Consider the following 26,275-nt stretch of genomic DNA (forward strand, 5'->3'; position numbering starts at 1 on the left):
AAAATTCTATATTTCACTTCGCTGCAAGATGTGCGTCTCCGACATCATGCATCAGTACACTCTGACGTCACTGGTGGGTGAGTTAGAGGTGCAACAGACTTGAGACTCGAACCTCTCAACATTGTCAAACTACAATTTTTCATCCAGCTACTCTTTAAGACTGTACGTGATCCACCGCGATGTGGAAAACTGAACCTTAACTGTCTTTCGTTTTGTTCATTCATGAAACCAACAGAAAATGGAAAATAAATGCTCTGTGCCGGTTGCTCTTGATCAGAGGAGCTAAGTGAGACTTGCATCGCTATTTAATTCAACCTCTTAACTGCATTCACTGGGCTTGACGCAGATGTATGTTAACCAACTAAAAGCACGGGGTGATCCTCTCTGGTCAGTGAGTATGCAAGGTGAGTTAAGGGCCAAGTAGTATAACATTATACGCTCTTACACCACCAAACAAACCCTAGTGGAGTTGAATGTAATATATTGTACCACCTCCCATCCTAAATGCAAAGCCATGGAAACAGCAGTGATGCGTCCCAATCATGCCGGTACTAAAGTCTAATGGCTCTCACAGGCTCTGGACACCTCGTTCTCAGGGTCGGGGATCTACTGGATTGTCTGGGTTCTTATTTTGTTCTTGACACTGGATTTGAGCTTGGAGCAGATTCTCTTTTTTTACCAGAGTCTAAGTGAAAAAAAACAGCATTCTCCACAAAACAAGGTTTTTACCAATTTACCGTTACTTTTTGGGTTGAGTCACGCAGCTCATGGGCAGAAGTATAGGATAATTCCCTGTGAGAGACTGAGCTGGCATGCATGAAGAGTCACAGCAGAGTTTTACAATCTGCTTTCAGGGGTGCATCTTTTGTTTAGGCCTGTCAAGATGTCCCTTCAGCACCAGCAACCACCTTCTAGTAACTCAAAGAAATGGGAATTACAACAACTTTAGGCCAAAATAAACTAAACTGTGTGACCTTACAGAAGTTACCTCAATGTGCCCGGGCCAAATAAAATGGCAACAATGCTACATGCAGCATGTTGTCTGAAAACAAAAGCAATGACATCATTGATCTCTTTGCTCATTTATGTGCATAAAGTTAGACGCAGGAGGTGACAGAGTTGACAGCCAGACGACCACTCCTGGAACAGATGCATGTTGGAAAGGAACATTTCATGATATTTAACTTAGAAGCTGCTCATTCTGCTTCCCGCTGCATGAAGTACATCAGTGTCACTCTGTGGTTTATGCGCCTCTAACTATTATGTATGTAAGATGAATCATGTGAGAATACCTGACGTTGTCTTCTTGGTGGTGGTGTCCTCATCAGACGGTGTCGAGCCAAAAGTGGAGCTCGCATATCTCCTCTGAGATGTCTTGTTGTTCGGATTACATGTGTCCAGCATAAGAATTGATGTACAGTCTCTTGATTGCCGTCGCACATCACTGATGTGCTTTATATGATCAGGCTCTGACATGCATTCTTCATTTGCCCAAAAATGATTGTGTTTACAAGAGAAGAATAAGAAGAAAGGGACAAACTTGTTGCATGAATTCTATTAAAACTTGTTCATAATTATATATTATTAGATCGAAACTTTTGCCAAAGTTTGTGGAGGCTGAGTATAAAGCTGCGTTGGCTTGCTCATTGTCAAACGTCTCCGTGTAAAAATAAAAGGAGCCATCGACTTGTCATTAGAGTAAAACCGTACTCGGGGATGGTTCACTGTGTTTTGTCAGCTTGTCAGTCGGTGCCCAGTTAAGTGTGATGTTTTCCTACATAGCATGCCCTTCTATGAGTTTCTGTTTGAAATGTTGCTATGTAACCAACTTTGGATATTTAGTACAGTGGATGGGCTACAGCTGCGTCAACACTAACAATAAGTGTTGCTGTTATCACAGCTGTAACTAAAAGTCCAACGCAGGGACCGAATGAATGACAGTATAGACGGCAATCTCAGAGAGACTCCTTGGATGTTGCGGTTATTATTGTTTAAATGTTGAAAGATAAAACTTCTCAGCGATACACATGGAACTGGACAGATTTTGCTTCAGCAGAATATGTTGTTGCAATGCAATTGCTTCCTTCATTAAGAAAAAGAAATGTATAATAAACCAAACTATGTATTTGGGAATCAAATCCAAGGCCAGCTTTCTGGGCTTTTTTTCTCAAATTGCATATATGCACCTCCTCTCGTGCCGTCAGACCGTCAGAAGCTTAAACAAATAAGATTTTCTGCCAATTTTCTCTGTGAACCTTTTCATGTTGCAGCGTAGGAGTTTAATCACAACCTCAGAAGGTCAATAAAAAAGGGGGCTTGAATCGGTTGGGGGTAGGTATTCTGGGATCACCTGTGTTAGCTGTTCCTGGCGTCCCCGTGTTAAAGTTGTGTCATCTGCCTGGTCCCTGTTGGCCTCTACCTATTGGCCTGGCTGCTTATCTGACCCGTCTCCCCGAGCTCTGCACCCGTACACACTGTTCCTCTGCAGTTTGTTCTTCTTTCCTCCCCACTTGGCAGATGTGATCTTCTCCCTCGCAGCCCCGAAAGCCTTCATTTTCCCGGTGAGGAGGCACTTTATTTAAAACTTTACTATCAAAGGTTTTGTGAGCCGTTGCATCAGAGAGCTGCGAAACGGATCCCTGCCGTCATTTTGTGAAAGTGTTGAAAGTCATATGTCATCTATTTGGGATGAAACACTAGCAAACCCACTGTTAATCATTGCCGCAGATAAAGAACGGTTCATCCAGTAAAGCGTCGTTTCCTCTCGGTTTCAGGGTCAGTGTGAGTGCTCTGTGGTGCGCAGGTTTGCATAGGGTCCATAGTCACGACCACAGTTTGGAAAAGACACAATTGTTCCCACCAATACGGAAAAAAAATCATTTTGCACAATATATTTCCAAACGTATTCATATTACTATGCTCGCCGCCCAGAATAGAGTAAAAAAACAACACATTTCCACGTTTTCCAACTGTTAATTTTGTTTAATTAGTTTTACTAAAATATGCGTCACATTGTATTATGCCACTGCCAAACACCTTTCAGTGCTGCTGGCTACTCGTGATTCACAGACCTCCGCCCTCAGTAAACCATCAACGGGAAATAATTATTCCGAATAATAATTGGGATCTCGGTCTGTCTGGGCGGGGTTTGGATCCTGGTCTGCAGGTTCTTCTGAGAGAGTTTGCATGTTCTCCTCGTGGCAGCGTGGGTTCTCTCCGGGTTCCTCCCACAGTCCAAAGCCATGCAGGTGAGGTGTACGCTGCCTTCACCCACTGACAGCTGGGATCGGCTCCAGCGCCTCGCGACCCTAATGAGGACAAGCGGTTTGGGTAATGGATGGAATAATTAAAAAAAAGAAAAGTCACAGAGGAAAGTAGAGAGTTACATTCTGCGTGGATGATTTTTTTTTAAAGCTTTCACTACCAACGTAGCTGCTGCCCTGTCTGCTTGATAAATTGGTAAACAAAACATTTCATGTCGAAAGACTCTTCCAGAACAAACACACAGCATCTGCTGAAAAGTGTGAAGCTGCAGATGAGCGATTCCTCAACTGCTGCAGAAGAAAACTGAGTAAAGCAGATCTACTTTCAGGAAGTAGATCATGTCTCCAAACTCCACTGCTGCTGCTGCTGCTTCTGTGGCAGCTCATGATACGTGAAGAGAGAAGCGTCCGCGAGTGAAAACAGATCCATCCTCCGTGATCTGAAGGTCCGGCGTCGTGACGCTCACTGTAAACGGTGCAAAAGTTAGTTTTGAATTGGAAACCTCACGTCGGGATCAAACCTACTATACTTTGCAGTTTGAGGATGAACACCCAAAGATATTAAATATAGATAGGACTTTATGCCCTGTCATAATTTACAGTACTTGTTTTCTCCTCTTTAAAAGAGTTAAAATAGTAAAATAGCAATACAATGTCAATAATTGTCTTTATTCTTGTTCTATGATTTCATAAATACAACAAACTATATTTCTTTGTATATACATTTTGTCTTTTTATACATCTTTATAAGCTGTCCCTTCCAATGCTGAGACCAAAGCTACACCCTTTTACTAAGTTATTTAAAGATTGAGCTCAAATAACTCATTATATTAGAGATAACGTGAGGGCTGTTTTTTTAAAAAAGTTATTTCTGTTTCTTTCTGCCTGCATTCGCTCTCTTTGATAACACAAGATATGCGTTTTAGGGAGGGGTGGGTTAATATTTAATGACTTTGAGAGTTACACATTGAGAAGCAGAGTAAGTCTATTACCCATCAACTGCTGCAGACGGTGACAAACGCTCACAGTGAGCAGCCTGTAGCCGAGGGCCCAAGAGAAAAAACAGGTACGTTAGATAATTGTTTTACATGTCCGGGAAGACTTAGACTTAGACTTAGTTGAATGACACAAGTGGTATAATGTTGAATCCAGATCCAAGGCTATGCTTTGTACTTCTCCACATGTCGTTGTTTGACCTCACAATGTTTCTTTTAAGCTTTTAATTGCTAACGCAACTTTGTTCTTTGGCAGTGACAATGAATGGTTTGTGTACATGTTTCAACAAACTTTTGCGCTGTGCACTTTCATTTTCTTTTGGCTTTGGTCTGAGTAGGTGTGTTTTTATTCTAAATTACTCTGTTTATTGACTGCTGCAAGTACAGCCAGGAGGACACAAAACCTCCGGCCGATCTTCTCAGATCGGATTCTCTCCCAACTTTACTTAAGCACAACAATTAGAGAGATTTGGTGCTGCCCGCCAGTAAACCTCCTGTCATTTGTGTAGGTTACGTTATATGTACATTTCAACAAATGTTTGACAATGCTTAGCTATGTAAATTCTAGCATTCATAAAGACGGATTGCACTTTTTGTGTGAGAAATATGGAACAATGCAAATTCCTGCAGCAAAGTTTCCCGTTTGACAGGTTGTGAGGTTTGAAGGATGTCAGAGGAGTGAACTTTTTTGCTGTACTTTTGTGGTTTGTGGTAAATTGCAAACATGGCAGCTCTGTGCAACAATTATTAGCTTTACTAGAATATTCCTGTCTGCATGGTGCAGCACACACAGATACGTTGCTGTTGGCCACTAAATGCACTGGCTGAAGTGTGAATGTGATCTTGATTGGGTTTGAGTCGTCTTGAAACTGGCCGAATGACCTTTGTTTCTGGTGACATAACGATGCATTACCTCGACCAGGGGTCGGCAACCGGCGGCTCCGGAGACGCATGCGACTCTTTCGGCTCCCTGAGGCTTTGAAAGAAAATGTTATTTTATGATTATGTTTTGCCCAGTGGACAATCTGTCAAAGAGAATTTCTCATATCTTGGAGTTTGAGATGATAATGTGTCACTGAAAAAACATTTAAAAAAATATGTTTCTTTAACTAAAATGTGCGTCAGGTCCCATTCCGTCGATGTCGAGCATCTTTCCATGCAGGTGGGCAAATCAAGTTTTACAGAGCCCCACCCTCGGTAAACTATCAACGGATAAATAAAGAAAAGTCACAGAGAAAAGTGCACATATGAGCATAAATACGCGGGAGCACTAGTTAGCTCGCGAGCTAACAGCGTATGTATATTATTTAATAGCCATAACTTTGTGATTATGTTTAGGCCAGCAGGGAAAGCTTAGCACGCCCTGACACTGCTGCCAACGATGCTAGCTGACCAGTATGCTTGATATGTGGCGAGAAATGAGCAAACAAAGACTCTTCCAGAACAATAACACGACACAGCTCTAAAAGTCTGGCGTAGTGTGGACGCTCTGACATATGGTTTGTGAACCAGCTTCTGTAAGTTTTATTCACATGAGAAATATGCTGTGTATGTTTTGGGTATTGTTCTTATATCCAGTTAGCGCCACTAACTTTGAGTAAACATGCATTATGTGTCACTGGGTGGTATCAGAGAGGACCCAAATGCACATGCAACGGTTCTAAAGTGGATTTTTTTTTTTTAACAAAAACAAGACAGGCTTCCAAAAACACTAAATCAAGCGCAGAGGTTCACAGGGATCAAAACAGGGATCAAAAACTGGTACACACACCGGGATGTAAACAGGACAAACAGAGACTGGGGAAGGAGACAAACGGGGTTTAAATACACACGGAAAGTGCAGCTGATTAGACACAGAAGAGACACAAACGGAGATTACATTTGTATGTAATATATTTAAACAATTGGGTTTACATTTTTTTCCAAGTTCTATTGCTCCAAATCTCTGAATATGTTTTGATACTGCTGGTAATCCAGTATTATCATCTGTGATGTTTGTTTATATGTTCATGATTTCACAAAGTGCAGCACTTTGCAGCTGAATTTCCATCCATTCAAAATGTACACATTGAAACGTTTTGAATTTTCTCTCGACAGACATACAAAAAAAAAAGCATTCGTTGCTCCTGCACTAAAAATATGGGAAAGACGACGATAATTGCGACACTGGGGCTGCTGCTATTGGCATCCGTCGCCACATTTGTGGGCGTCTTCTTTGGTGTCGGGGGAAGGAAGCAACCGAGTGAGCAGGTGTACCTGAAGGCAGCTGTGGCGGCGGATGCTGGGCCGTGTTCAGAAGTCGGCAGGTAAACATCCATCAGGACGGACGTGGTGCTCAGACACCTACATAAACATAGCAGCATGAACATTACTTGACTTGCTCTTTACCAAAAAAAATAACCTTTAACCCCTTTTTCTCCCTGTGTTTTAATGTATTTTACCGTAGAGACATACTGATGAAGGGGGGGTCTGCAGTAGATGCCGCTATAGCTGCATTGCTATGTGTTGGAGTTATGAATGCTCACAGCATGGGCATCGGAGGAGGACTTTTCTTCACAATCTACAATGCCACAACTGGTACTTTCACCCCGTTTACTTTCCCACTGTCAGTACAAATCCACACCACTACCTCATTAGCTCGATCATAAATGCATTTCCCGGTTTGTGACCTGTACACAGGGAAGGTCGAGACCATTGATGCCAGGGAGACGGCACCACGCAATGCCACAAAGGACATGTTCGGGAATAGCACGGATTTATCCCAGAAAGGTAATGTTTAACCAGCGCTATCAGACATGGAAATGAGCTGACGGAAACTGCGGTTAACGCCGTTATGAAAGAGGATGACCTTGTAATAGTGACAGACCAAAGATTGACTCTTAAACTCAGGAATAATACAAATAAAGTTTGGGTCTTTAGAAGTATGTGTGTGTGTGTGTGTTTTGAGGCAATAATCTAAGTCTTTGTTTCCTGTGCTTCCATGGTTGGTAGGAGGGTTGTCTATAGCTGTACCTGGGGAGATTCGAGGTTATGAGATGGCACACAAACGACACGGCAAACTGCCTTGGAAAGACTTGTTCCAGCCAAGCATTGATCTTGCAGAAAAAGGTTATCCTTTGGGAAAGGCTCTTGCGTCAGCTTTGTCCAGTAAGAAGAATATCATCGTCAAAGACGAAGCCCTGTGGTGAGAGGCATCGACCCAAAGCTATATATATATATATATATATATATATATATATATATATATATATATATATATATATATATATATATATATGATGAGTGTCTGATTATTTGAGAATTTAGCAATGTTTCGTTCCCAACTCACGATTATTTCCTCTATTTCAGTGAAGTGTTTTGTGGGAAAAATGGCTCCGTTCTGAAAGAAAACGAAACCATCATATTTACCAAGCTTGCCAAAACGTATAGGAAAATTGCAGAAGAGGGTCCTAATGCTTTCTACCAGGGACAACTGGCCCAGAACCTTGTGGCAGATATTCAGAAAGCAGGTAGGTTTTATTTAAATTGTATTCATAGTCTAAAGTCATATAGTTTCTTGGAAAGCTTATTTTCTTTGTTGGATAAAACAGTATAGTATAAGTAGTAGCAATGTCAAGTTTCCACAGTAAAAGAGTTGCAAATTTGAGTTGTCGTTTTACTTTATTTTACAATCCAGCCGCAGATTAGATCGTCGGTATCCTTGAAGTACCCTTCAAGGGTACCGATGATCTAATCTGCGGCTGGATTGTAATATATATATATATATATATATATATATATATATATATATATATATATATATATATATATATATATATATATATATAACATACCATTATGCACCTCTATGTGCATAGCTAATTTTAGGGAGGATTTATTTTATTTTTGTGTTCTGTCCAAGTGTGCATTTACAGTGTGTGTCAATCTGTGTTTAGGCGGTATCATCACAATGGAGGATCTGAAGGATTATGTGGCTGTCTTGGATGAGAAGCCTTTAAGGGTGAATGTGGGGGAGTACACCATGGCTGTTCCCAATGCCCCCGCTAGCGGCCCTGTGCTCTCGCTGATATTAAACATCTTGAATGGTAAGCTTTGGTACTTTGTCCAAAAATGTCCCGAGTGGGAGTGCTTTAATGTGAGCTGCCTTCACTTTGCCAGTCCCTCTCTCACTGTGAGCACCGTGTGGAGCGACTGCACAGGAAATCTACTCCAAACGCTTTGTGGTTAAGTTACCTGAAATAATCTTAAACTACTTTGTAAAACACAGACCCGTATTGGTAATGTCTTTTTGTTTTACAAAGTATAAACATACACGACTATAATAAGTCATATGACGTCTATGCAGAGATGAGCAAACATACATCAAAATGCATTTTGATACAAAATATCCCTCAAATGTATCAAAATAAAACACAAAATACTAGTGCCAGATGAAAGGAAGAACAGTCACAGAATGTCAGTGTAATTAAGCAAAGCTTCTGAAAAGACAACAGCTTGATTGATCATGTTACGCAAACCATTTTTTATTTTTAACAAATGGACATCTCCTGTCATAGCCTGGCTAACTGTGAACTATATTATCTGCCAGTAATTGATATGGCATTATGACATCCACATAGAGAAGATACAGCATGTCTTGTAATTCAGTGCAAGATTAGATGTTCAGACGTGTCTTGATAAGTTATCATAAACATACGAGCTCCCAATCTTTCTCTTCCTATAGCTGCTCCACTGGTAAGTTAACTTGCTAACCACTGGCTATGCATTAGCCTCGACAGCAAGCTTGCGTCATTAGCATGTTAGCATTGATTGCTAGCTTGACATTATAACCATCACCGTGTATATAATACAATAGGCTATGAAGCCAGACCCAGACATCAGATACATCTGATACTCAGATACAATATTTACCTTGAGAGACAATACGTTTTTTATTATTATTATTATTTGTAGAGAAAGTATTTTGAGTATTTTGAATACAAAATTACTCCACTCTAAAGTATTTTGTTACAAATTACATTTTTTTTTTTTATCGACCCCATCAAATACAAATTACAAAATACTTTAATATATTAGTAACAGAAATACTGCCCATCTCTGTGTGTATGACTGCAACACAAGACGGAGGATGTACAATTTCCCATCTAACATTGTATTTTTTTCTCCATTAACTATCGCAACAGATAGATAGATCTCAACATTTAATTCAAGGCTGCCACACAATTTAGGACATACATTCATAGTTTCCAGAAGAGTAAAGGGTTGACAATTTACCATCTTTCTGTAGTCAGGTAGGACTTTAAAGACTAAAACAGGTTTTGCAACGTATTGTTCCCCTTGTCGATACCTAAAATCTTCTTTTGGGGCGGTTACCTACAGATGCTGCAAGGCTATCAGGAATTTTTGCTCCAGAGTCTAACTCTAACGCTGTGGTTTCATTAACCATATTATGAATGCAAGAAAATCCCATTGAAATAAGAAGGATTATTTTTCCAACGCCTTTGATTGATGCCATAACCTCAAAATGTCTGTACGCCAAGTAAGCTACTGCTAACAGCTGGCTGGCTTATCTTAAAGACGAGAATCTATTTTTCTATCTTCACCAGCTGGTAATGCTTTAACCTCGTCAGTCTGTGAGAGTGTCTGTATTTCTGTCTGTGGACAGATATTGTCATTGCGACCGTGTCACAACGAGGAGACAATCACGACAAAGTAGGTGGTTAGGAGGTGTGGAAGGAATCATTGGTCCCCTCAGGTCCCCTGGCCCAATTTGATGTTGCAGCTGTTGTGATCCCATCTTAAGATGGTCTCAAGTTGTTTTTTTTATTGCTAATAAAATAACATGTAGGATCTTGTGGCCAAGAAAAATCCAGCAATTCACCAACTGTACACTGTGAATTGTCATTTTTACACATTTTTCTGGATTATTTGCAAGAAACAGAGTTCCAAAATTGAATACAAACATAATCACTCTTGTATTGATGGAAGAAGACACTGGCAAAAAGACCGAATTGTTGTTGTTGTTGCAACAGATGCTGCCTCCAAATGACATAAAGCAATAAGCTACTGAAACAATATTACGTTTTACATTTAACCGCCTCCAATTTTGTGGATGCGGTTAAGACACCTGAGGGAACGGCTCTGTAACCCCGACAGGAGAGCTTTTGTTGGATTGAAGTTATTAAGATCCAAAGATAATTGCAGTCTGTCTTCACACCTGAGAGGCCCAGAGTCTAATCAGTAGAGTTCATCAACATGTTGCTAATCAAATTATTGCTACCTTGGTCCGTCATCACTTGTGTCATGCATATAAGCATATACCTTGTTTGTGTACAACTGTTTCCTATGATGGCCGGCTATTGCAGAAAACGTTGCGGTCTGTGCTGCTTTTTCGGTACAGTGACAGTGTCTGCCTTCGAGGATTAGATGAGAAACTTCCTTCCAAAGTAATTAATCTCTCTGAACCTTTCCTTTCCTCTGACTGGCCACCCACTCACTGAGTCTCCCTGTCTCCCACGCTAACACTAATCTCACCAATTTACCTCTAATTGGTCACAGTCGAGTGGTTGAGCCTTCATACACACATTTCAGTGACTGCCGGGAACTTTCATCCTGCTGATTTACTGTGACTCCTGACTCTGTCTGACAGCTGAAACCCATCAAACCCAAACTCTCCGGTTCCCTCAGCCTCTCCTCCCGTTTCCCTTAGTGGCCGCCAACCCAGGCTGAAACCCATGGTCTGGTCACAGCAGCTTTTAGACTAAATAAAAACACAGGAACAGGCCGGGTCGAACCTATTTCAACTGATGATTGTGACATTTCCTACAGGGTACAACTTCACCTCAGATAGTATGGCAAGCAGAGAGAAAAGGATCCTGACCTACCATCGCATCGTGGAGGCGTTTCGTTTCGCTTATGCAAAGAGGACCTTACTTGGAGATCCGGAGTTTCTCAACATCACAGATGTAAGGTCACTGCTTCTGCTTCAGTGTAGTACTACCACATCTTTTAATACACGCAGTTCAATTAAATGTGTTATCATGTGCAAACAAATGTTTTGGTGCAAGCTGAGGGGAAGGTTTTCGCTGGTGAAAAATTATCCAGTGATGTCATAGTGTCCTGGAGGACACTGGTACATCCCAGCAAGGTGAAGCCACAGAAAATCAATTAAACAAAGGGGAAAGTATATCTTGTGTTTTTCAGTTAAATGATAAAAAAGAGTTGTTTTTGACTTTTTCAATATCAAACCAAGAGCACACTCTTTCCTACCGCTGCGAGCGTCTAACTACAACCATCATGCTTTTGTTGAAGCTTTGACATAATTGAGGAACAATACAATTTCACAGAACACAAATCAATATTATAACGCTTAACAATTCAATTTGATTAAATATTTGGCATATTTATTATCTACGTGTCTCTTCTCAAAGCTCATCCAGAATATGACTTCAAGTTACTATGCTGATGACCTCCGTGAAAAGATCACAGATGAAACCACACATCACATGAAATATTACGAGCCCGAGTTCTACCTGCCTGAAAACTACGGGACCTCACACCTCTCGGTCGTAGCAGAAGATGGAAGCGCTGTGGCGGCCACGAGCACCATCAACCAATTGTACGACCTCCTGATTGACCTTTGCCAATATATTTTTTAACTTGCTTAGTTAATTGGTATTGGTCCTGTAACTCCCCCGACCGTTATTGTTTTCCTGCAGTTTGGGCTCTAAAGTCATGTCGGGCTCAACGGGGATACTTCTCAACAACGAGATGGACGACTTCAGCTCTCCCAACATCACAAACGGCTTCGGAGTGCCTCCTTCACCTAACAACTTTATCAGGCCAGGTGAGATGGTGACACACAGGGATGAGCAAAAATACATCAAAATGTATTTTGATACAAAGTACCCCTCAAATAAATGTATGAAAATAATAGTACTCCACTGGTAAGTTAACTTGCTAAACACTGTCTATGCATTAGCCTAGGCCGCAAGCTAGCGTCATTACAATGTTAGCATTGATCGCTAGCTTGACTTTAAAACCATCACCATGGATGTAATACAATAGGCTATGAAGCCAGACCCAGACATGAATTACTCATCGTGCTCGTTGACATCTTTCACACTCAGAAACAATATTTACCTTGACAGGCAAAACATTTTTGTTTTTTTTTATTATTCGTGGGGAAAGTATTATGTTAAGAATGTATCAACACACAAAGCCATTTCAAACTTACTTTATTTAATGTGTTGTGATGGAAAAATATGAAACCTCAAAGGTCACTGCTAAGGTCAAACTTTTGATTAATTTGACTACTTTATTACTTAAACTACCATTACTTTATATTGAAAGGAAAAAGGCCAATGTCTTCTATGTGTCCAACCATCCTCTTCGACAAAAACAACAAGGTTAAGATGGTGGTCGGAGGCTCTGGAGGAACAAAGATCACTTCCTCAGTCGCTCAGGTAAGTCACTAGCCAACTTTTATGCTGTTGAAGCCATTTAAAGTAATGAAGTATACTATGGTAATCGACTGTTAAGTTTTCATCGGCCAAAATATTTTCTGTTTTCTAGGTGATTCTGAATGCAATGTTCTTCGACTTCGACCTAAAAAAAGCTGTGTTAGATCCAAGGCTCCACAACCAGCTGAGTCCCAACGCCACTGTAGCAGAGCCTGACTTTGACAAAGTGAGTGTCACACTCCACAAACAATACTAATGTCTGTGACTAATGGCAGGGTGGTGTGGTGTGTGGGGAGACAATCCCTCACCCAGAAGCCCAGCTACCACTGAGCAGCGGCACAGTACCTCAACCGTGATCGGCACCCGCAACCCTGTTCATTATATTTACCTTCGGGGATGTGGAGAACAATATTTCAGCACTGGTCTAGTAAAAATCTAGTTTGTGATCAGAAATGAATAAAAACATTGGAGCTAGAGAATTTTCCTTTTGATTCGATTATTTTGTGGTAATATAAAGTTTTTTGCTGGTGATGCCACTCAACTTAACGTGTTTTGACATCACAGGTTCAGTGTTTTCATATTTTTTTGCTGATAGACATGCATTTAAAATGGTTAACACATCTACAGGAAGACCCTGATGCACTTTAAAAACACAGCATTATTGAACGTTGCTGCCTGATAAACAGATTGTACATGCACCTGTTCATTTTTCCTTGGTTTGCATAGAGTCTGTCTTCACACATCCTCCTGTTTGCAGAGAGTCCTGGAGGGTTTGGCATTAAAGAACCACGAGACGGAGTTCCTCAAATCAACAGGAGCTGTGGTGCAGGCGGTGGTTCGCTATGAAGACGGACTCCACGCTCAGTCAGATCCCCGCAAGTGGGGGTACGCCGCAGGGTACTGAGGTCATAAAGACACCTCTGATTGTGCAGAAAGACTCCATCGATGTGAACTTTGACCCCAGAGGTAGGAGCTGAAAGATTAAAGATTTAATTAGGAAACGGGAACGTCAGCTGTCTTGGGCACAAATCGGTCTCTCGTGAAGTTAGACATTCATGTGTTGCATAATACGCAACTTGGATCACATATTGACTTTTTGCTCGTTTATGACCAAAGCAAAGGGCCTCAGTCTGAAATTCATTCTGAATATTGACTCGTGTCTAATGCATTTCTATGTCACTTCAGGCACAAGACATCGGATGTTATTTTAAAGGACAGCTTTACTATCAGTGTTTTGTTCACACTGTCGATCATAAATGTGTACAATTCCTATTTATGGAGCATTTAAAAAAAAAAAATTAGTAGTGTAAAGCTGTTTCCCATAGTTTGTGTCCATTACAGAGATGATGTGAGCAATTTAAAAAACAACAACTCAAATCTTAATTAAGGATATGTCCACAGAGGAAAATTAACTGAAACTAACAGACCTCAAATTCATTTTCAGTCATTTAAAACTTTAACATAATGTCAAAGGCAAACAAAGGGAGAGCAGGCATGACAAGCAGGTAAAGGATTATCACACCTCAGGGGCCGGTAAACAGTCCTGCTTAACGACTACAGTAATTTCCCACAAGCCAGAGTGCAACGGCCTGTAATGACCCCACGATGACTTTGCAGCTGTTGCTGCTCACCGGCACTTCTTGTATTCAGGGCTCTTTTCTCAGCTGGAACATCCATGTTATGTAATTACTGACATGCGTGAAAGTGTAAAAATGATTCTGCCTTTTACTTTTTGCTACAAATGACTGGTGTATGTGTGATGGAACGTATTTTGACATTAGTTGCTTAAACATTCACAACACCCATATTTATTTAAACACAAACTAAAGACAATCTCAGAGTGAATGGATCATTTATTTTATAATTTTAATTTAAAAAAAATCAAATTAATAGATATTTGACATTGTAGATGTTTTCTATTTTGAATTTTCTAATTGAAATGCAGATACTGTTATTATTAATTATTAAAACATACCCACAGTATAAAAGTCTTTTGGTTTTGGGGTCTCATTCATTTTTCTTGACAGATGATTGTTTCTCACAAGCCACCAAGAGTTAGCTAATGGTTAACAACCACACTGAGTTTACAGCCATGCTATGAGCTCTGAGTATGTACAGCTCTGTGCTAAACGCTAACATCAACAAGCTAAAAGGCAAACGGAGGAGATGTTAACATGCTGATGCTAAACAGGTATTGTGTTTTTTGTGTAGTTTAGCATGCTAACATTTGACGAATTGGCACTAACTACAAATAGCCCACCTGATGCTGTTGGTAATGTCAGTAGTTTATTTGGTTGGGCACCAAGAGTAAGCTAATGGCTAACATTCATCCTGGGGTCACTAATGTATTGGACAGAGTGATGCTAAATAAACACTGTGGGATCACCAAAGCCAGTCGGATGCATCCTATGGGTCTATTGACGTCGTACAAAATGTATTGGCAATCAATCCAGATATTTCTGTCTGGATCAATGTAGTGAAGCGACTTGGTCACGTTTCTTATGGAGCCATGACTCGATCAAAGCATTTGTTCAGGCAGAGCACTGGAGTCAATGTGTTGATCATAAGCGCTCCTTCATCAGCTGTGTGGCTTCCAGCTGACTTGTAACATTCAATGGTATTCAGGTGTGCGGCGGCCATTAATCTGACATTTCTCGAGTGTTGTTGCCTTTGACAGCGTGTGTCATGTGAAATGTGGGATGACAAATGTCTCCAGCTAAACATCAATATTGGATGCATTGTGTCTCAGCCCTGAAGTCCACCAATACAGTTCACAAGCGATCTTAAAATAAATTCAGTCGCATTAGGTGTGGTTACAATTAATAATCTGTGTATATTAATGTCTGAGGTCTTAATGTGACTCGCTGACTTGATAGGGCAGGATGGTTACAAAAAATGAACACAAATGCTTCTGTAATATGAATAAATACATAATTAACTGAGATCATTTGCTTCATTAAGAGGCTTTGTGACTTAACGTGTGCTAACAGTGAAAGTCAAAGTCATGTAATTTAGCTGCTGCTGCTTTGCGTGAGACGCTTTCTGCATCGTGTAAAATTATACTTAAAATGGCTGTTATTCATACAAAGAGGGTCAAATCATTAAGCTATGAAGTCACAATTTATCCAGATTAACTCATTTGTCATCCAACAAAGACAGTGGGGCTTCACACAGGCTAACATTTGCATCTTCTCATAACTCACATCTAGCGCCTCAAAGGAAACGGAGCAGAATCCACTTAAGAAATCATTACTTATTCATAAGTTTCTCTCCTGAAATGTATCTCATTGCCGCTTCCTTTGTCTCGGAGCAAAAGTGCTGCTCTGAAACAAAGCAAAGAGGAAAACACGAAGCAGCTTATTGCTGATCACACTGCACTGACAATACAAGATAAATGTTTAAAGACCTGTAGTTTGCATTGAAAAGTATATTGAAAGTTTTTGGGTTGATCAAAGTACAAGCTACGAAAAGTATGTCAGACACGTGATAACTCGTCTTTGTTTGGAATTGATCTTTTATTGGGACAACACGGTTATTCACAGTTAATAGTTGTAAAAATGTGTAATTATATTACAAAGCATTTCGAGGTGAAAAATAAAGAAGAAAGAAACATTCACGATGGTGGCATTGAAATATGCATATGTCTTGTTTTAGATTATTTTGTTCATTAATAATCAACTTATTTCAAAATAGATGACATTCTACAGCATTTTCTTAACCTTTAAACAAACATCACAACATTCTCAGTAAGGACCTGAATAGTGTCGCTTCACATACATTTAAGGTCACAGTAAAAGTTTCCTGTTTGGCAGGATGTCACTTGAAGAAAGGTTTTATGGCTCATCTACAATAAACAGTTATTACACAAAGTTACAAAGTGAAACATTGTTGATGTTTGACTTGGTGTGATACAGCACTTGGTTTTGTTTTGTTGGACTACATTAGATTTGTCTATGTGCAATCCTGCAGCAAGAGTAGCAGCCTCATGGTGTGCTTAGTTTGTCTGTAGCATTTCGTTAGAATGACGTGTGTGTGTGTGTGTGTGTGTGTGTGTGTGTGTGTGTGTGTGTGTGTGAGATGACTGGCTGGTTGAAAATCGGTCTATGTAAGCTCAAAAAAAGTCTGGTGAATACAATGTTATTTAAAAGATACGCACATATAACATTAAGATCAAGTTATTATATACCGGTATCATCTTTCAAGGTTGGTCGTTTCTTGATTGATTGTGCGGCTCGCCAAAAAAGAGCCTGAACACCACATATCTCACATTTTGTTGTTGGCACATTCAATGTTCTTAAGGCGAAGGCGTAAGGTTTCAGTCAGTCTTCAGGGCACATTTTCCCCCTCATGATCTGTGTGGTTAGTATCCAGCTGACATGCCGTTCTTCCTGCTGTCCGATACGGCCACGATGCATCCTTTCTCCTTTTCCACAGCATTGACGACGTTGAAGAAGTATTTCCAGCGCCCAGGCTTGTGTCCGAGAGCACCGAGGCCATCTATCACAGACTGAGGCCACAAAGAATACACGCACGCATTAATACCTCTTACTCAGGTTTCAAAATTGATTACAGGTAAAAATGAAGCAGACTTTGCAGGATTAGGATGTGGTAATCTCCATCAGAATCCCTTAACATAAATAGAAATGTTATCCATTAGATAGACGGTCACAGTCTGGTGAGTTTTCAATCCCATTAATGGCCAGCGGGATGAGAACACGAGTGTCTCACCTTGTTAAAACCAGGCTCAAAATTGACTTCGTTGCTAGAATCCACAAACACTATCGGCGCAGCGATGGCGTCTTTCAGATTCATCCCCAGCCACAGACGATTTATTATAGACTACAAGAATAAAGGAGAATCATGTCAGCAAATAAATGAGAAAGCAGACAAACGGGTATGCAAACAGAGTTCAATTACCAAGGCCACTGCCGAGGTAATCATGCTTCCTCCTGATCCACCAATCACAAGGAGGCCTCCAGACTTTGACTCCAGTATTACTGGAACCATTGAGGAAGGAGGCTGTTCACCTGTGACGATTAGACTCCATGTTAGAAGGATATCTGTCTCTGCGTCCGTTATCTCAGAGCGACAGTGTGACTTTACCTGCTCTCATAGTGTTGGCTCTCCCACAGAAGTCACTCAGCTCGTTGTTGAGGATGATGCCTGTTCGTGGAGAGTAAACGCCTCCTCCAAATCTACGAAACAAAGCAGACCGAGCGGTTGATTATTATATCATCGTAGATTTAATATAATATAAGGTAGATACGGGAATATTCAACTTGAAAAGTCTCCCTGCTCACAACTGGTTTATGGTGCTGGTTGCGGAGACGGCCAGTCCGTCTTCATCCAGGACGGACACGTGAGTCGTCCCCACGTGGTCACGGGAGGGCTTGGCGTTGTAGTAGTAAGAGTTGTCATGGGTGCCGTTGGAAAAGATCATGTCCCTGATGTGATTGATGAAGGAGGGATCGATCAAATGATCGGCACTCTGAAAGAAGAATATCATATTAACTAGAAAATTTCGCAAGAAATTTTGAAAGTGTGGCTACTACTGCCGTAAGACGTCGCAATATATAGCTTTTGTTTATGACGCCCGTCTCTCCTCCAAAGCACTTGAGTTGGTTTGTGTGTTAAACTGATTGGCTGATATGAAGCACCTGTGTGCTGCCGTCGTCATGGTGACCAAGTGAGCGCCAGCAGACTGATTAGAGGCAGACTGGACTGTGGACTTAAGGAAATAAACTACTGAACGTCCTGAACACACACAAACGTATATGAAATATCATATGACCTTATTAATGATCACAGTGTTGACAACTACACAATATAAAACACACGTAAACGTCTTTGTGTGTGTATGTATGTGTGTCTGTGTATGTGTGTCTGTGTGTGTGAGACAAACAGACAGAGAGACAGAAGTCATCTGTGTTGTGTGTGTGTGTGTGTATGTGTTTGTTTGTTTGTGTGTGTGTATGTGTTTGTTTGTTTGTGTGTGTGTATGTGTGTATGTGTGTCTGTGTGTGTGTGAGACAAACAGACAGAGAGACAGAAGTCATCTGTGTTGTGTGTGCGTGTGTAAGTGTCTGCGTGTCTGTTAAACTGCCCTAACGAGAACACCTGTGGGTCGCTAGAGCAAAGGTTGCCATGGTGATGACTTCAAAGGGACTTCCTTACGCTGAGCTTAATAGACCTAAATACTGTGGAACTCCTTTCAAACTATTTTAAAAAAATGGTACTTTAAAAGCCACTATTGCTTCGATATCGCATATTGAGCGTTAGGAAGACCTGATGAACAGATACTGTGACTGGCGAGTCTGTACGATAAAACATGTGTCTGTACGGGCGATTTACAAATCAGGTACGAGCTTCAGGGGAGACGTGGCTTTGGAGGGAGATTTAACATGGCGGTGGATGGCAGAGCGAGGTGGACTTGCTCTCACATTCAGTCCGATTTCAAGACGTCTGAGTCTGTTGGATTCCTATCGACCGCAGTTTATGACAGAAGACAAGATTTCCAACGTTTCTATCCAACAATGGTGTATGAAGAGTGAACATTGTGGGAGTAAAGACAAAATACGTTTTATTTTTTTAGCAGTTTCTGTCGCTTCTTCTCACTCTGTTAATTGGTGCGCCACCCTCTACGAACATTTCGTGAAATTTTTTTGACAGTTTTTGACGTTTTTTGCATTTTTCGGGAAAACGGCCGGGCGAATCTCTTAGAAAAGTCATACCTCACGATTCCCGCGCAAACCGCACGTTTCGATGTATTTTTTACGCATGTGCTGGCAACGCTCTGGGAGGAGTAGTGGTTTGACTATAAGAAGAATAATAATAATAAGCCCGCAGGAGAACATGAAGTGTGCTTGCAGCATGGGGTCTATGACCCCATGCGGCTGAAGCCACACTTAATGAGGCTGGAAAGGTTTTTATTAACGTTCTGTATACTGCTGAGGTGATTTGTAAACTGTAGCTCCGATTGTTTTACATTATTTCTCCTTTGGGGTTTGTTATTTAAGATTCTTTTTGCCCATTTTGCCTTGAATGGACTTGTCACAGTGCAGGTAAAGACAGGCAGCATTTGGGGAGAGAGCGGTGTCGAAGCAGAGACGTAGCCGTCATGTGAAACATAACCAAAAGGGACAGTTCAACATTTTCTTGCTTAAAGGTATAATGAGAAGATAGTCTTAAGTACAGAGCTATCAATCTTCTCATCTAACTCGTAAGAAAGCGTACTTCCAAAAATTGCGCATTTTCACTTTAACCTCTTGGACACCGGAAATATCTTTTTTGTTCATTACATTTGCGTGCATTGATGTTTTTTTAATAGAAGTATTAATGTTTGTGTCCGGGGGCCGCATCTGGCTGAATAAATCTGTTCTCTTCGGATGAGAGTTTTTGTACATGTTGGCAGACAAATAAATGTAATAAACTAAACTATTTACACTCCCTCCAGACATGGAATTACACGTATTTGAAGTATTATTTCTGTCTACCTGGCAAATGTAAATCCAATATTCACTCTCCTTCCAGCTCTGTGTTTGGTTCTCCATCAACTCCTGAGGGAAATATCTGCACTTTAGCAGCTTAATGTTCCACCAGCTAGATGCTGTTTGTCTGTCTATGTGGTGCCGGGCAGGTAGGTGATGTGCAGCGGGTTTAGCAGAGCTTCAGAAACGAGGCGAACGGGAATATAAAAGTGACGTCGAACCAAAACAATCACTTGCAAGATGCTAAAACGCTGCTTAGAGCGGATGGGAAGTGCCGAATCGGGGGATAATTCAATTAATCTCAATGTCACTTTTAAAAAAAAATCATTAATAAGATTAGTGAAGCTCATGAGATATGATCTTGGTCTTTTTAAGAATAGATAACAAAACATCTCAGAACCTTACCTTTTTGTCATTAAAGACAGGATCACTAATGCTCTTCTTTTGTCCATTGGTAAATTTAGCTGCCTCAATAAAACGATGGTATGTCTGGATCTTCTGGTCTTCATCCAGGGAGTTTGGAGACAAGGAGAAGCCTGCGGGGGGGGGGGGGGGGGGGGGGAAAGAGAACAACTAACTTTAAAATGATTAAGCGCTGCAATCTTGTCATATTTGGGACAAAAGGGTAAAGAGCCTAGAATTTAATGAAACTGCTGCAGTTCACATGGTTCATGAAACCTTTCATCAGTCTGAGCAGGAAGGCGAGCAGGGGGCCCCCTGCAGGTGGTGGAGGGATGTGCAGCTTGGCGTCTCCCACAGGAACTGTCCATGCGTCCTCCACACGCACCTGGAAGGACTTCAGATCTTCTCTTTTCATCGTCCCACCTAAGAGAAACACGCAGTTACAAACACAACTTGCTGTTTATCTTAAGCCCTCTTCACCACTCTCCTTTTTCTTTTTCTACATTGTATACAAGTTTGTTCAAGCGTACATTCCCAACTTTCACAACGTACAGTGAAACTGGACCAACCTGCAGCTTCTATGTCTCGGATCAAGTCGTGTCCTATCTTGCCCGTGTAGAAGGCATCGGCCCCTTGCTCTGCAATTGTTTCCATGGTTTCTGCCAGTTTAGGAAACTTCAGAATGTCTCCTGTGCTCAGGACAGTTTTGTTTTTGTTGCACAAAACCTCGCTGTGAAAAGTATTGATGTAAAAGAACATGTTAGAAATCATGATGACACCGGAAGAATGAAGAGAAAACACTGAGAGACGCTACCGTGCTACTTTTCTTTCATTTCACGGCAATCATTAATTAATTTCCGTACATCTTTTCTGCATAATCACACTCTTCTCAAATGTTCTGCAGGAGTTTATTTCCGCACACACATTGTTGCAGAGGCAGAGAAGTAGCAAACGCACTCTCACGATGATCACAACACACTTAACTCGCAGCTCACTGTTTTGCATTTGGGAAAAGCAACTTTTCGCATAAACATTTACGAAAGTAGGTGGACACTGATTTTATCTGTGGCTCACTAAAACCTTCCCCTGCAATATGATGCTAGTGTTCAGCCTTTCACTCATCCAAAAAGTGTTTAAATGAGAGTGAAACTGGGAGAAACTATTATGCAATGGGAAATTCTGAGAGTCAATTGTTAACCCAGGGTTACATAAGACTAATAAATGAGTTAAAGCAGGGCTTTATAGGAAAGCCCTTTGCTCCAGGTCACACCTCTGCCTCCAGTGCTCGTTCATCAGTGCCCTCAAACATTTACCAGAGTTGCTCCACAGTAGATAAGTAACCGTTATAATCACTAAGCAGATATTGCGACGGTGTACCAGAGAGATGAGTTCTCCACGTGATTTTTCACAATAGCGAACTTCAGAAGGCTTCCCAGATACGCCGGCACAGAGATGCCCTCCCTGGCCAGTTGAATTGTTGGCTCGAACAGCTTGGCCCAAGGCAGTTTCCCGTGCTGTTTGTGAACGGCCTCGTAGCCCCGCAGCTCTCCGGGAACGCCGATCCACTGGCTGCCTGCGGTGTACAGGTGGGAAACAGTGCAGCTGCATGAACAGGTGATCGGTGGTTTTACGGTGTGTGGAACAGAAAGAGAAGCAAGACAGCAGAAACGTGTTTCTGACTTCTGGTGACGTTGTTTGTTCAGGTCAACAATTTATCATTTGTAAAATATTTAATGTGGAACAACATCTAGATTGTATTCTCTTTTTTTTATTGGTGTGGCAACTATCCTTGTATCTGGTTACAACAATGATGTAGAAACCTTTTATTTAACGTTCATATAGTGCTTATCAATGATATGTAAGTTTCCCCACTAACTTCTACAGGATTGAAAGCAAAATGAGCTTGATGATGACCCTTTTAGAAAAGAAGCTCGTGGTATGAAAAGTCCTCTGACTACTTTAAGGACACGTCTGCCTACCTGTGGTCAGTCCGAATGTTGTGCGACAGTCCTTCAACAGGTTCCTGTCAAAGGACTGTGGGACAGTCTCTCTGAAGTTGTAGACTTTAACTTTGCCTGAGAAGAGATCAGCAATTAGGATGATCAGGCAACTGAAAGCTCATCATTTGTGGTCTCATGAATGAAATCAAAGACCCACCTTTTTTATTTCGTATGGTTATTATAGATCCTCCTCCGAGCCCCATGCTCTGAGGATTGATCACAGATGTGCACAGAAGAGCTGCAATGGCGCCATCTACTGCCGACCCCCCTTGCTTGAGCATGCTCCTGAAAACATTTTCATTCGTTTCATAGGAAACGTGTAAACTCTCGGTCAATGACACACTCTCTAAACTACTCACTACATACTTGCCCACCCACGGATACAAGTGTGCACATTTCATGATAGCTGCATTCATCACTAGACCCGCAGTGTTATTGAGTTTCAAAGTGTCAGAGTGCCAAGAGGCAAGTTTAAACAATGTGCTGATAGTTTTGAAGCAACATACCAGGAAGACGCTGGTCACAGAGATTAAGTTTTTTTTTTTTTTTTAAACTTGACTGTCTCCTTAAAAAGAACAACTCATTTGTTTTAATAAAGCTTATCCAACGTATTTATACTAAACAACAGAGCATGTAAGCTTATTAAGTCTGGACCCGTTCTGAAAGCTCTGAATGGGTCTTTTCACAGAGAGGTTGGCATGCGGTCAATTGTGTTCACTAAGAGAAAGCAGTGACGGGAAATGTTTTGGCTCTGTTTAGGTCAAGTTTGGGTTCAACTAAGGAACAAACTCAGCAGCAGGAATAAGAGACAACAATCAGATTGGAATAATCTAATTTAAGGATTCTCATGGGAACAGTGTGCTGAACAACACATGGCATAATGGTGTCTGATGACACATTGGTGATGGCATAATGGTGTCTGATGACACATTGGTGATGACAATGGTGTCTTCATACAGTAGATCCAGGTTAGGATGATCAGTGAGTTTGGAAACGTGGTGTTCAAAGAAACACAATCCATGCACATTCATGATTAAAAAAAAACACCTCTGCTTTATTTTAGATTTGGATGATGACAGATTGATGGAGTCCACATTGTGGCTCGCCAGTGACCGCATCAAGTGTAGATAGAGCAAAGAGAAAAGTCCATTTCTCCACTATTCAAAAGATTAACATCAGTTAGTGCGTTTGGAAACCTGGTTTCCTCTTACAGTCACATCCAACAGGAGAGCTTGGAAATAAACCAACAAAAGGTGATGAAAGTCAGGGCCTGTCTGCACACATTTCTGCAGGCATTATCTCTATTCTTCTAACAGAGCCTATTAAATCTCTTAAACTGCTTATCCCATTGCTCAGTTCAGCTTTTTATCTCGCCCACGGGAGCATGGAGGTGCAGCCTGACAGCACACAGAGTTCCGAATAACAAAGTAATTTCTGAAAATTAAGAAATATGCGACGGGTATACTGCATATCTGTGAGAACACAAACCCTATTAAACATCTAAATTTCCCCAAAACTAGAAATATCGTTCATGCATTAATGTAAAGGTTTTAGATACAATGTTTAAAGCTCAAATCACGTCAAATTGCTCACTTTGACTTTTGCAGAAAGTGACTCACCTGCCAATCTCGGAGCAACGCAGCGAGTCTGCAGAGACAGCCGCGCGCGTGAAGCTGCCGCCGGGACACTCTCTGTCCACTATTGAGACGATGCAAAGAAACACCAGACCAACCGCGCTGAGCAAACCCGCCAAGATGAAGCAGCACACCAGCCAGGGCTTGTATTCAGCCATCGAAGAAACTTTGTTGCCGGAGGAAAACTGTTGCTGCAGCCGCTCAGCGCGCACACACGCTCTCTATGAACACTGTCTAATCCTGAACGTGGGTTTTCACCCCTCCCTTCATCAACTGGCTACTGAAGTAAATGGGAAAGTAGAGGGACGGCGTGAGAATGACCAAAGCCTGTCTTCAATAACATCCGCAGAATATCACGCAACGGGTATTCCCAGTTATCTGCGCAAAGAAAGTGAAAGGGATGTGCTTTTATCAGTTCCAGATAAATTGGCAGACGTCCACACCCCCCCGTCATGCATTTCCCCGCAATTACATGTTGTTCACCAACCCACAGCATCAGGAAACACAGCGCGATCCCCGCTGCACCGCTACGCTGGCGGTGGCCTGTGTGTCAGTGACACAGAGGAAACAGGAGTCTTTAAACTGAGGTCAAACTGAGACCTTCAAACTGAGACCTCACCATCGTGTGTGGAAGTTTAACATCCTCCCACTCATTTTAACTGTTCAGTAACTGTAACACAGTTATATGAACACATAGACCTCGCAGTTTCCTTGTAGTGCTTGACATGTTTTCTAACTTCAATTTGCAAAGTCCCATTTCTACTTTCTCACGTTATCAAACATGATTACTTTAGTAATGAATGACCAATCTGGACTTAAAGGGGTTGTAGTGCGCCTGTAATGTCACAATGACCTCTGAAATTGAGATCCTTGTATAAAGATGTCTCACAAAGGATTTTATTTTAAATATAAGACATAATGATGGGTGTGAGGGATGTGAAGTGTGCCAAAAGTGCCAGAGGCAGGAAAACTAAATGCACCTGAGCCTTTTGTGCCTCTCTCGGTAGAGGCCTGATTGTTACTGTCACTGTTGGAGGAAGTTGTTTTACTAAATAAATACTAAATGATATCACACGATAAATCCAATAACTCCTCCCCCATGTGTTGATGAGTAAACACAAATTAGATGCTGTAATGAAAAAAACATGATTTTAGACCCAGTTGTGTGTTTAAATTCAAAATAGGTGAAATTATTAACTTTTGTCATCAGTGTTCACATGTATACATCGTAGAAAACGCTGTCTGGCCAAGAGTTGTTAAACAGATGGAGATTTCTTTGTGTGTTTTTGGTGTTGCAGCACATATTAACGTGCCCAAATCCTCAGATTCCCCATATGGCCGGTATACCCTTAAGTGGCACGAGCCCGGACCGAGAACATGACTTTTGTGAGCGCAACACGGCTGCCATCAGCTCAGACCATCCATCTCCAACGAGACTCATTTTCATTTCAGCTCGGAGTTGATTCAGTAAAGTTAGCACTGAAACCACACAGCTCCCCCAAAACATATTGATTTGCATCCCTGCAGGTGACTGCAGCAGTGGGCAACAAAGCTGAGCTTGTGGGCTGGTAGATTAAGTCTGCCAGCCAGGGTGGAGGAAGGCCAAGCTGATAATCCACCCACTAATTGCACATGATCACACACTGCGAGGAGGGTTAGTAAACACTGCGTGATCTATTTCAACGACCTGGACGGTGCTGATATATCTTGACCGATGATTTGTTTGTGCTGGAAAGCTCATTATACAAGTGTGTGCAAAAGACACCGCGGCGGTCAGATCCAGTCATACGGTGTTTTATGAAGGCTGACACAGTGTCCTCTGCTCGACTGTCCCTCGCGGTTCCAAAGCGGCGGTCGCTGCGGTCGCTGACCGAGGTGCTGAATGTGCTCGACTGGCCCCCGGTGCTGACCCTCAGGGGCAACACCCTGGGGACCCATCTGAGACCTGTGCCATGAGTTATTTAAAGCATTTAACACAGTATATTATCTGTAGCCCTTTAAGCCCTCATCCTCCCCTTAAACCCTAACACTA

At 41.5% G+C, this 26,275-nt stretch overlaps 2 protein-coding genes across 3 annotated transcripts; one reads left to right on the plus strand and one right to left on the minus strand.

Annotated features, from left to right (window-relative positions):
* Positions 1-6,397: 6,397 nt before the first annotated feature.
* Positions 6,398-13,624, plus strand: ggt1b (gamma-glutamyltransferase 1b). 2 transcript variants are annotated; one of them, XM_068574418.1, is made up of 12 exons: positions 6,398-6,564; positions 6,705-6,835; positions 6,938-7,027; positions 7,250-7,442; positions 7,607-7,767; positions 8,194-8,343; positions 11,087-11,223; positions 11,689-11,876; positions 11,977-12,104; positions 12,611-12,723; positions 12,833-12,950; positions 13,482-13,624. In XM_068574418.1, the coding sequence occupies exons 1-12, from the start codon at positions 6,398-6,400 to the stop codon at positions 13,622-13,624; spliced, it is 1,719 nt and encodes a 572-aa protein (XP_068430519.1). The 2 variants fall into 2 exon arrangements, with proteins under 2 accessions (XP_068430519.1, XP_068430517.1); XM_068574416.1 differs by having other exon boundaries at positions 12,833-12,946; positions 13,478-13,624.
* Positions 13,625-16,227: 2,603 nt separating this feature from the next.
* ggt5b (gamma-glutamyltransferase 5b) lies at positions 16,228-24,634 on the minus strand. Its single transcript, XM_068574072.1, has 12 exons — positions 24,229-24,634; positions 22,767-22,894; positions 22,589-22,684; positions 21,987-22,182; positions 21,179-21,339; positions 20,886-21,032; positions 20,613-20,743; positions 18,021-18,208; positions 17,824-17,915; positions 17,638-17,747; positions 17,449-17,559; positions 16,228-17,227 (listed from the first exon to the last, which is right to left on the minus strand). The coding sequence occupies exons 1-12, from the start codon at positions 24,399-24,401 to the stop codon at positions 17,081-17,083; spliced, it is 1,680 nt and encodes a 559-aa protein (XP_068430173.1). The 5' UTR covers positions 24,402-24,634; the 3' UTR covers positions 16,228-17,080.
* Positions 24,635-26,275: the final 1,641 nt, after the last annotated feature.

Source organism: Clinocottus analis, unplaced genomic scaffold (genome assembly GCF_023055335.1).
Source record: "Clinocottus analis isolate CAN_PGR_092001 unplaced genomic scaffold, fCliAna1.0.p SCAF_13, whole genome shotgun sequence".
Classification (NCBI taxonomy): Eukaryota; Metazoa; Chordata; class Actinopteri; order Perciformes; family Cottidae; genus Clinocottus; species Clinocottus analis.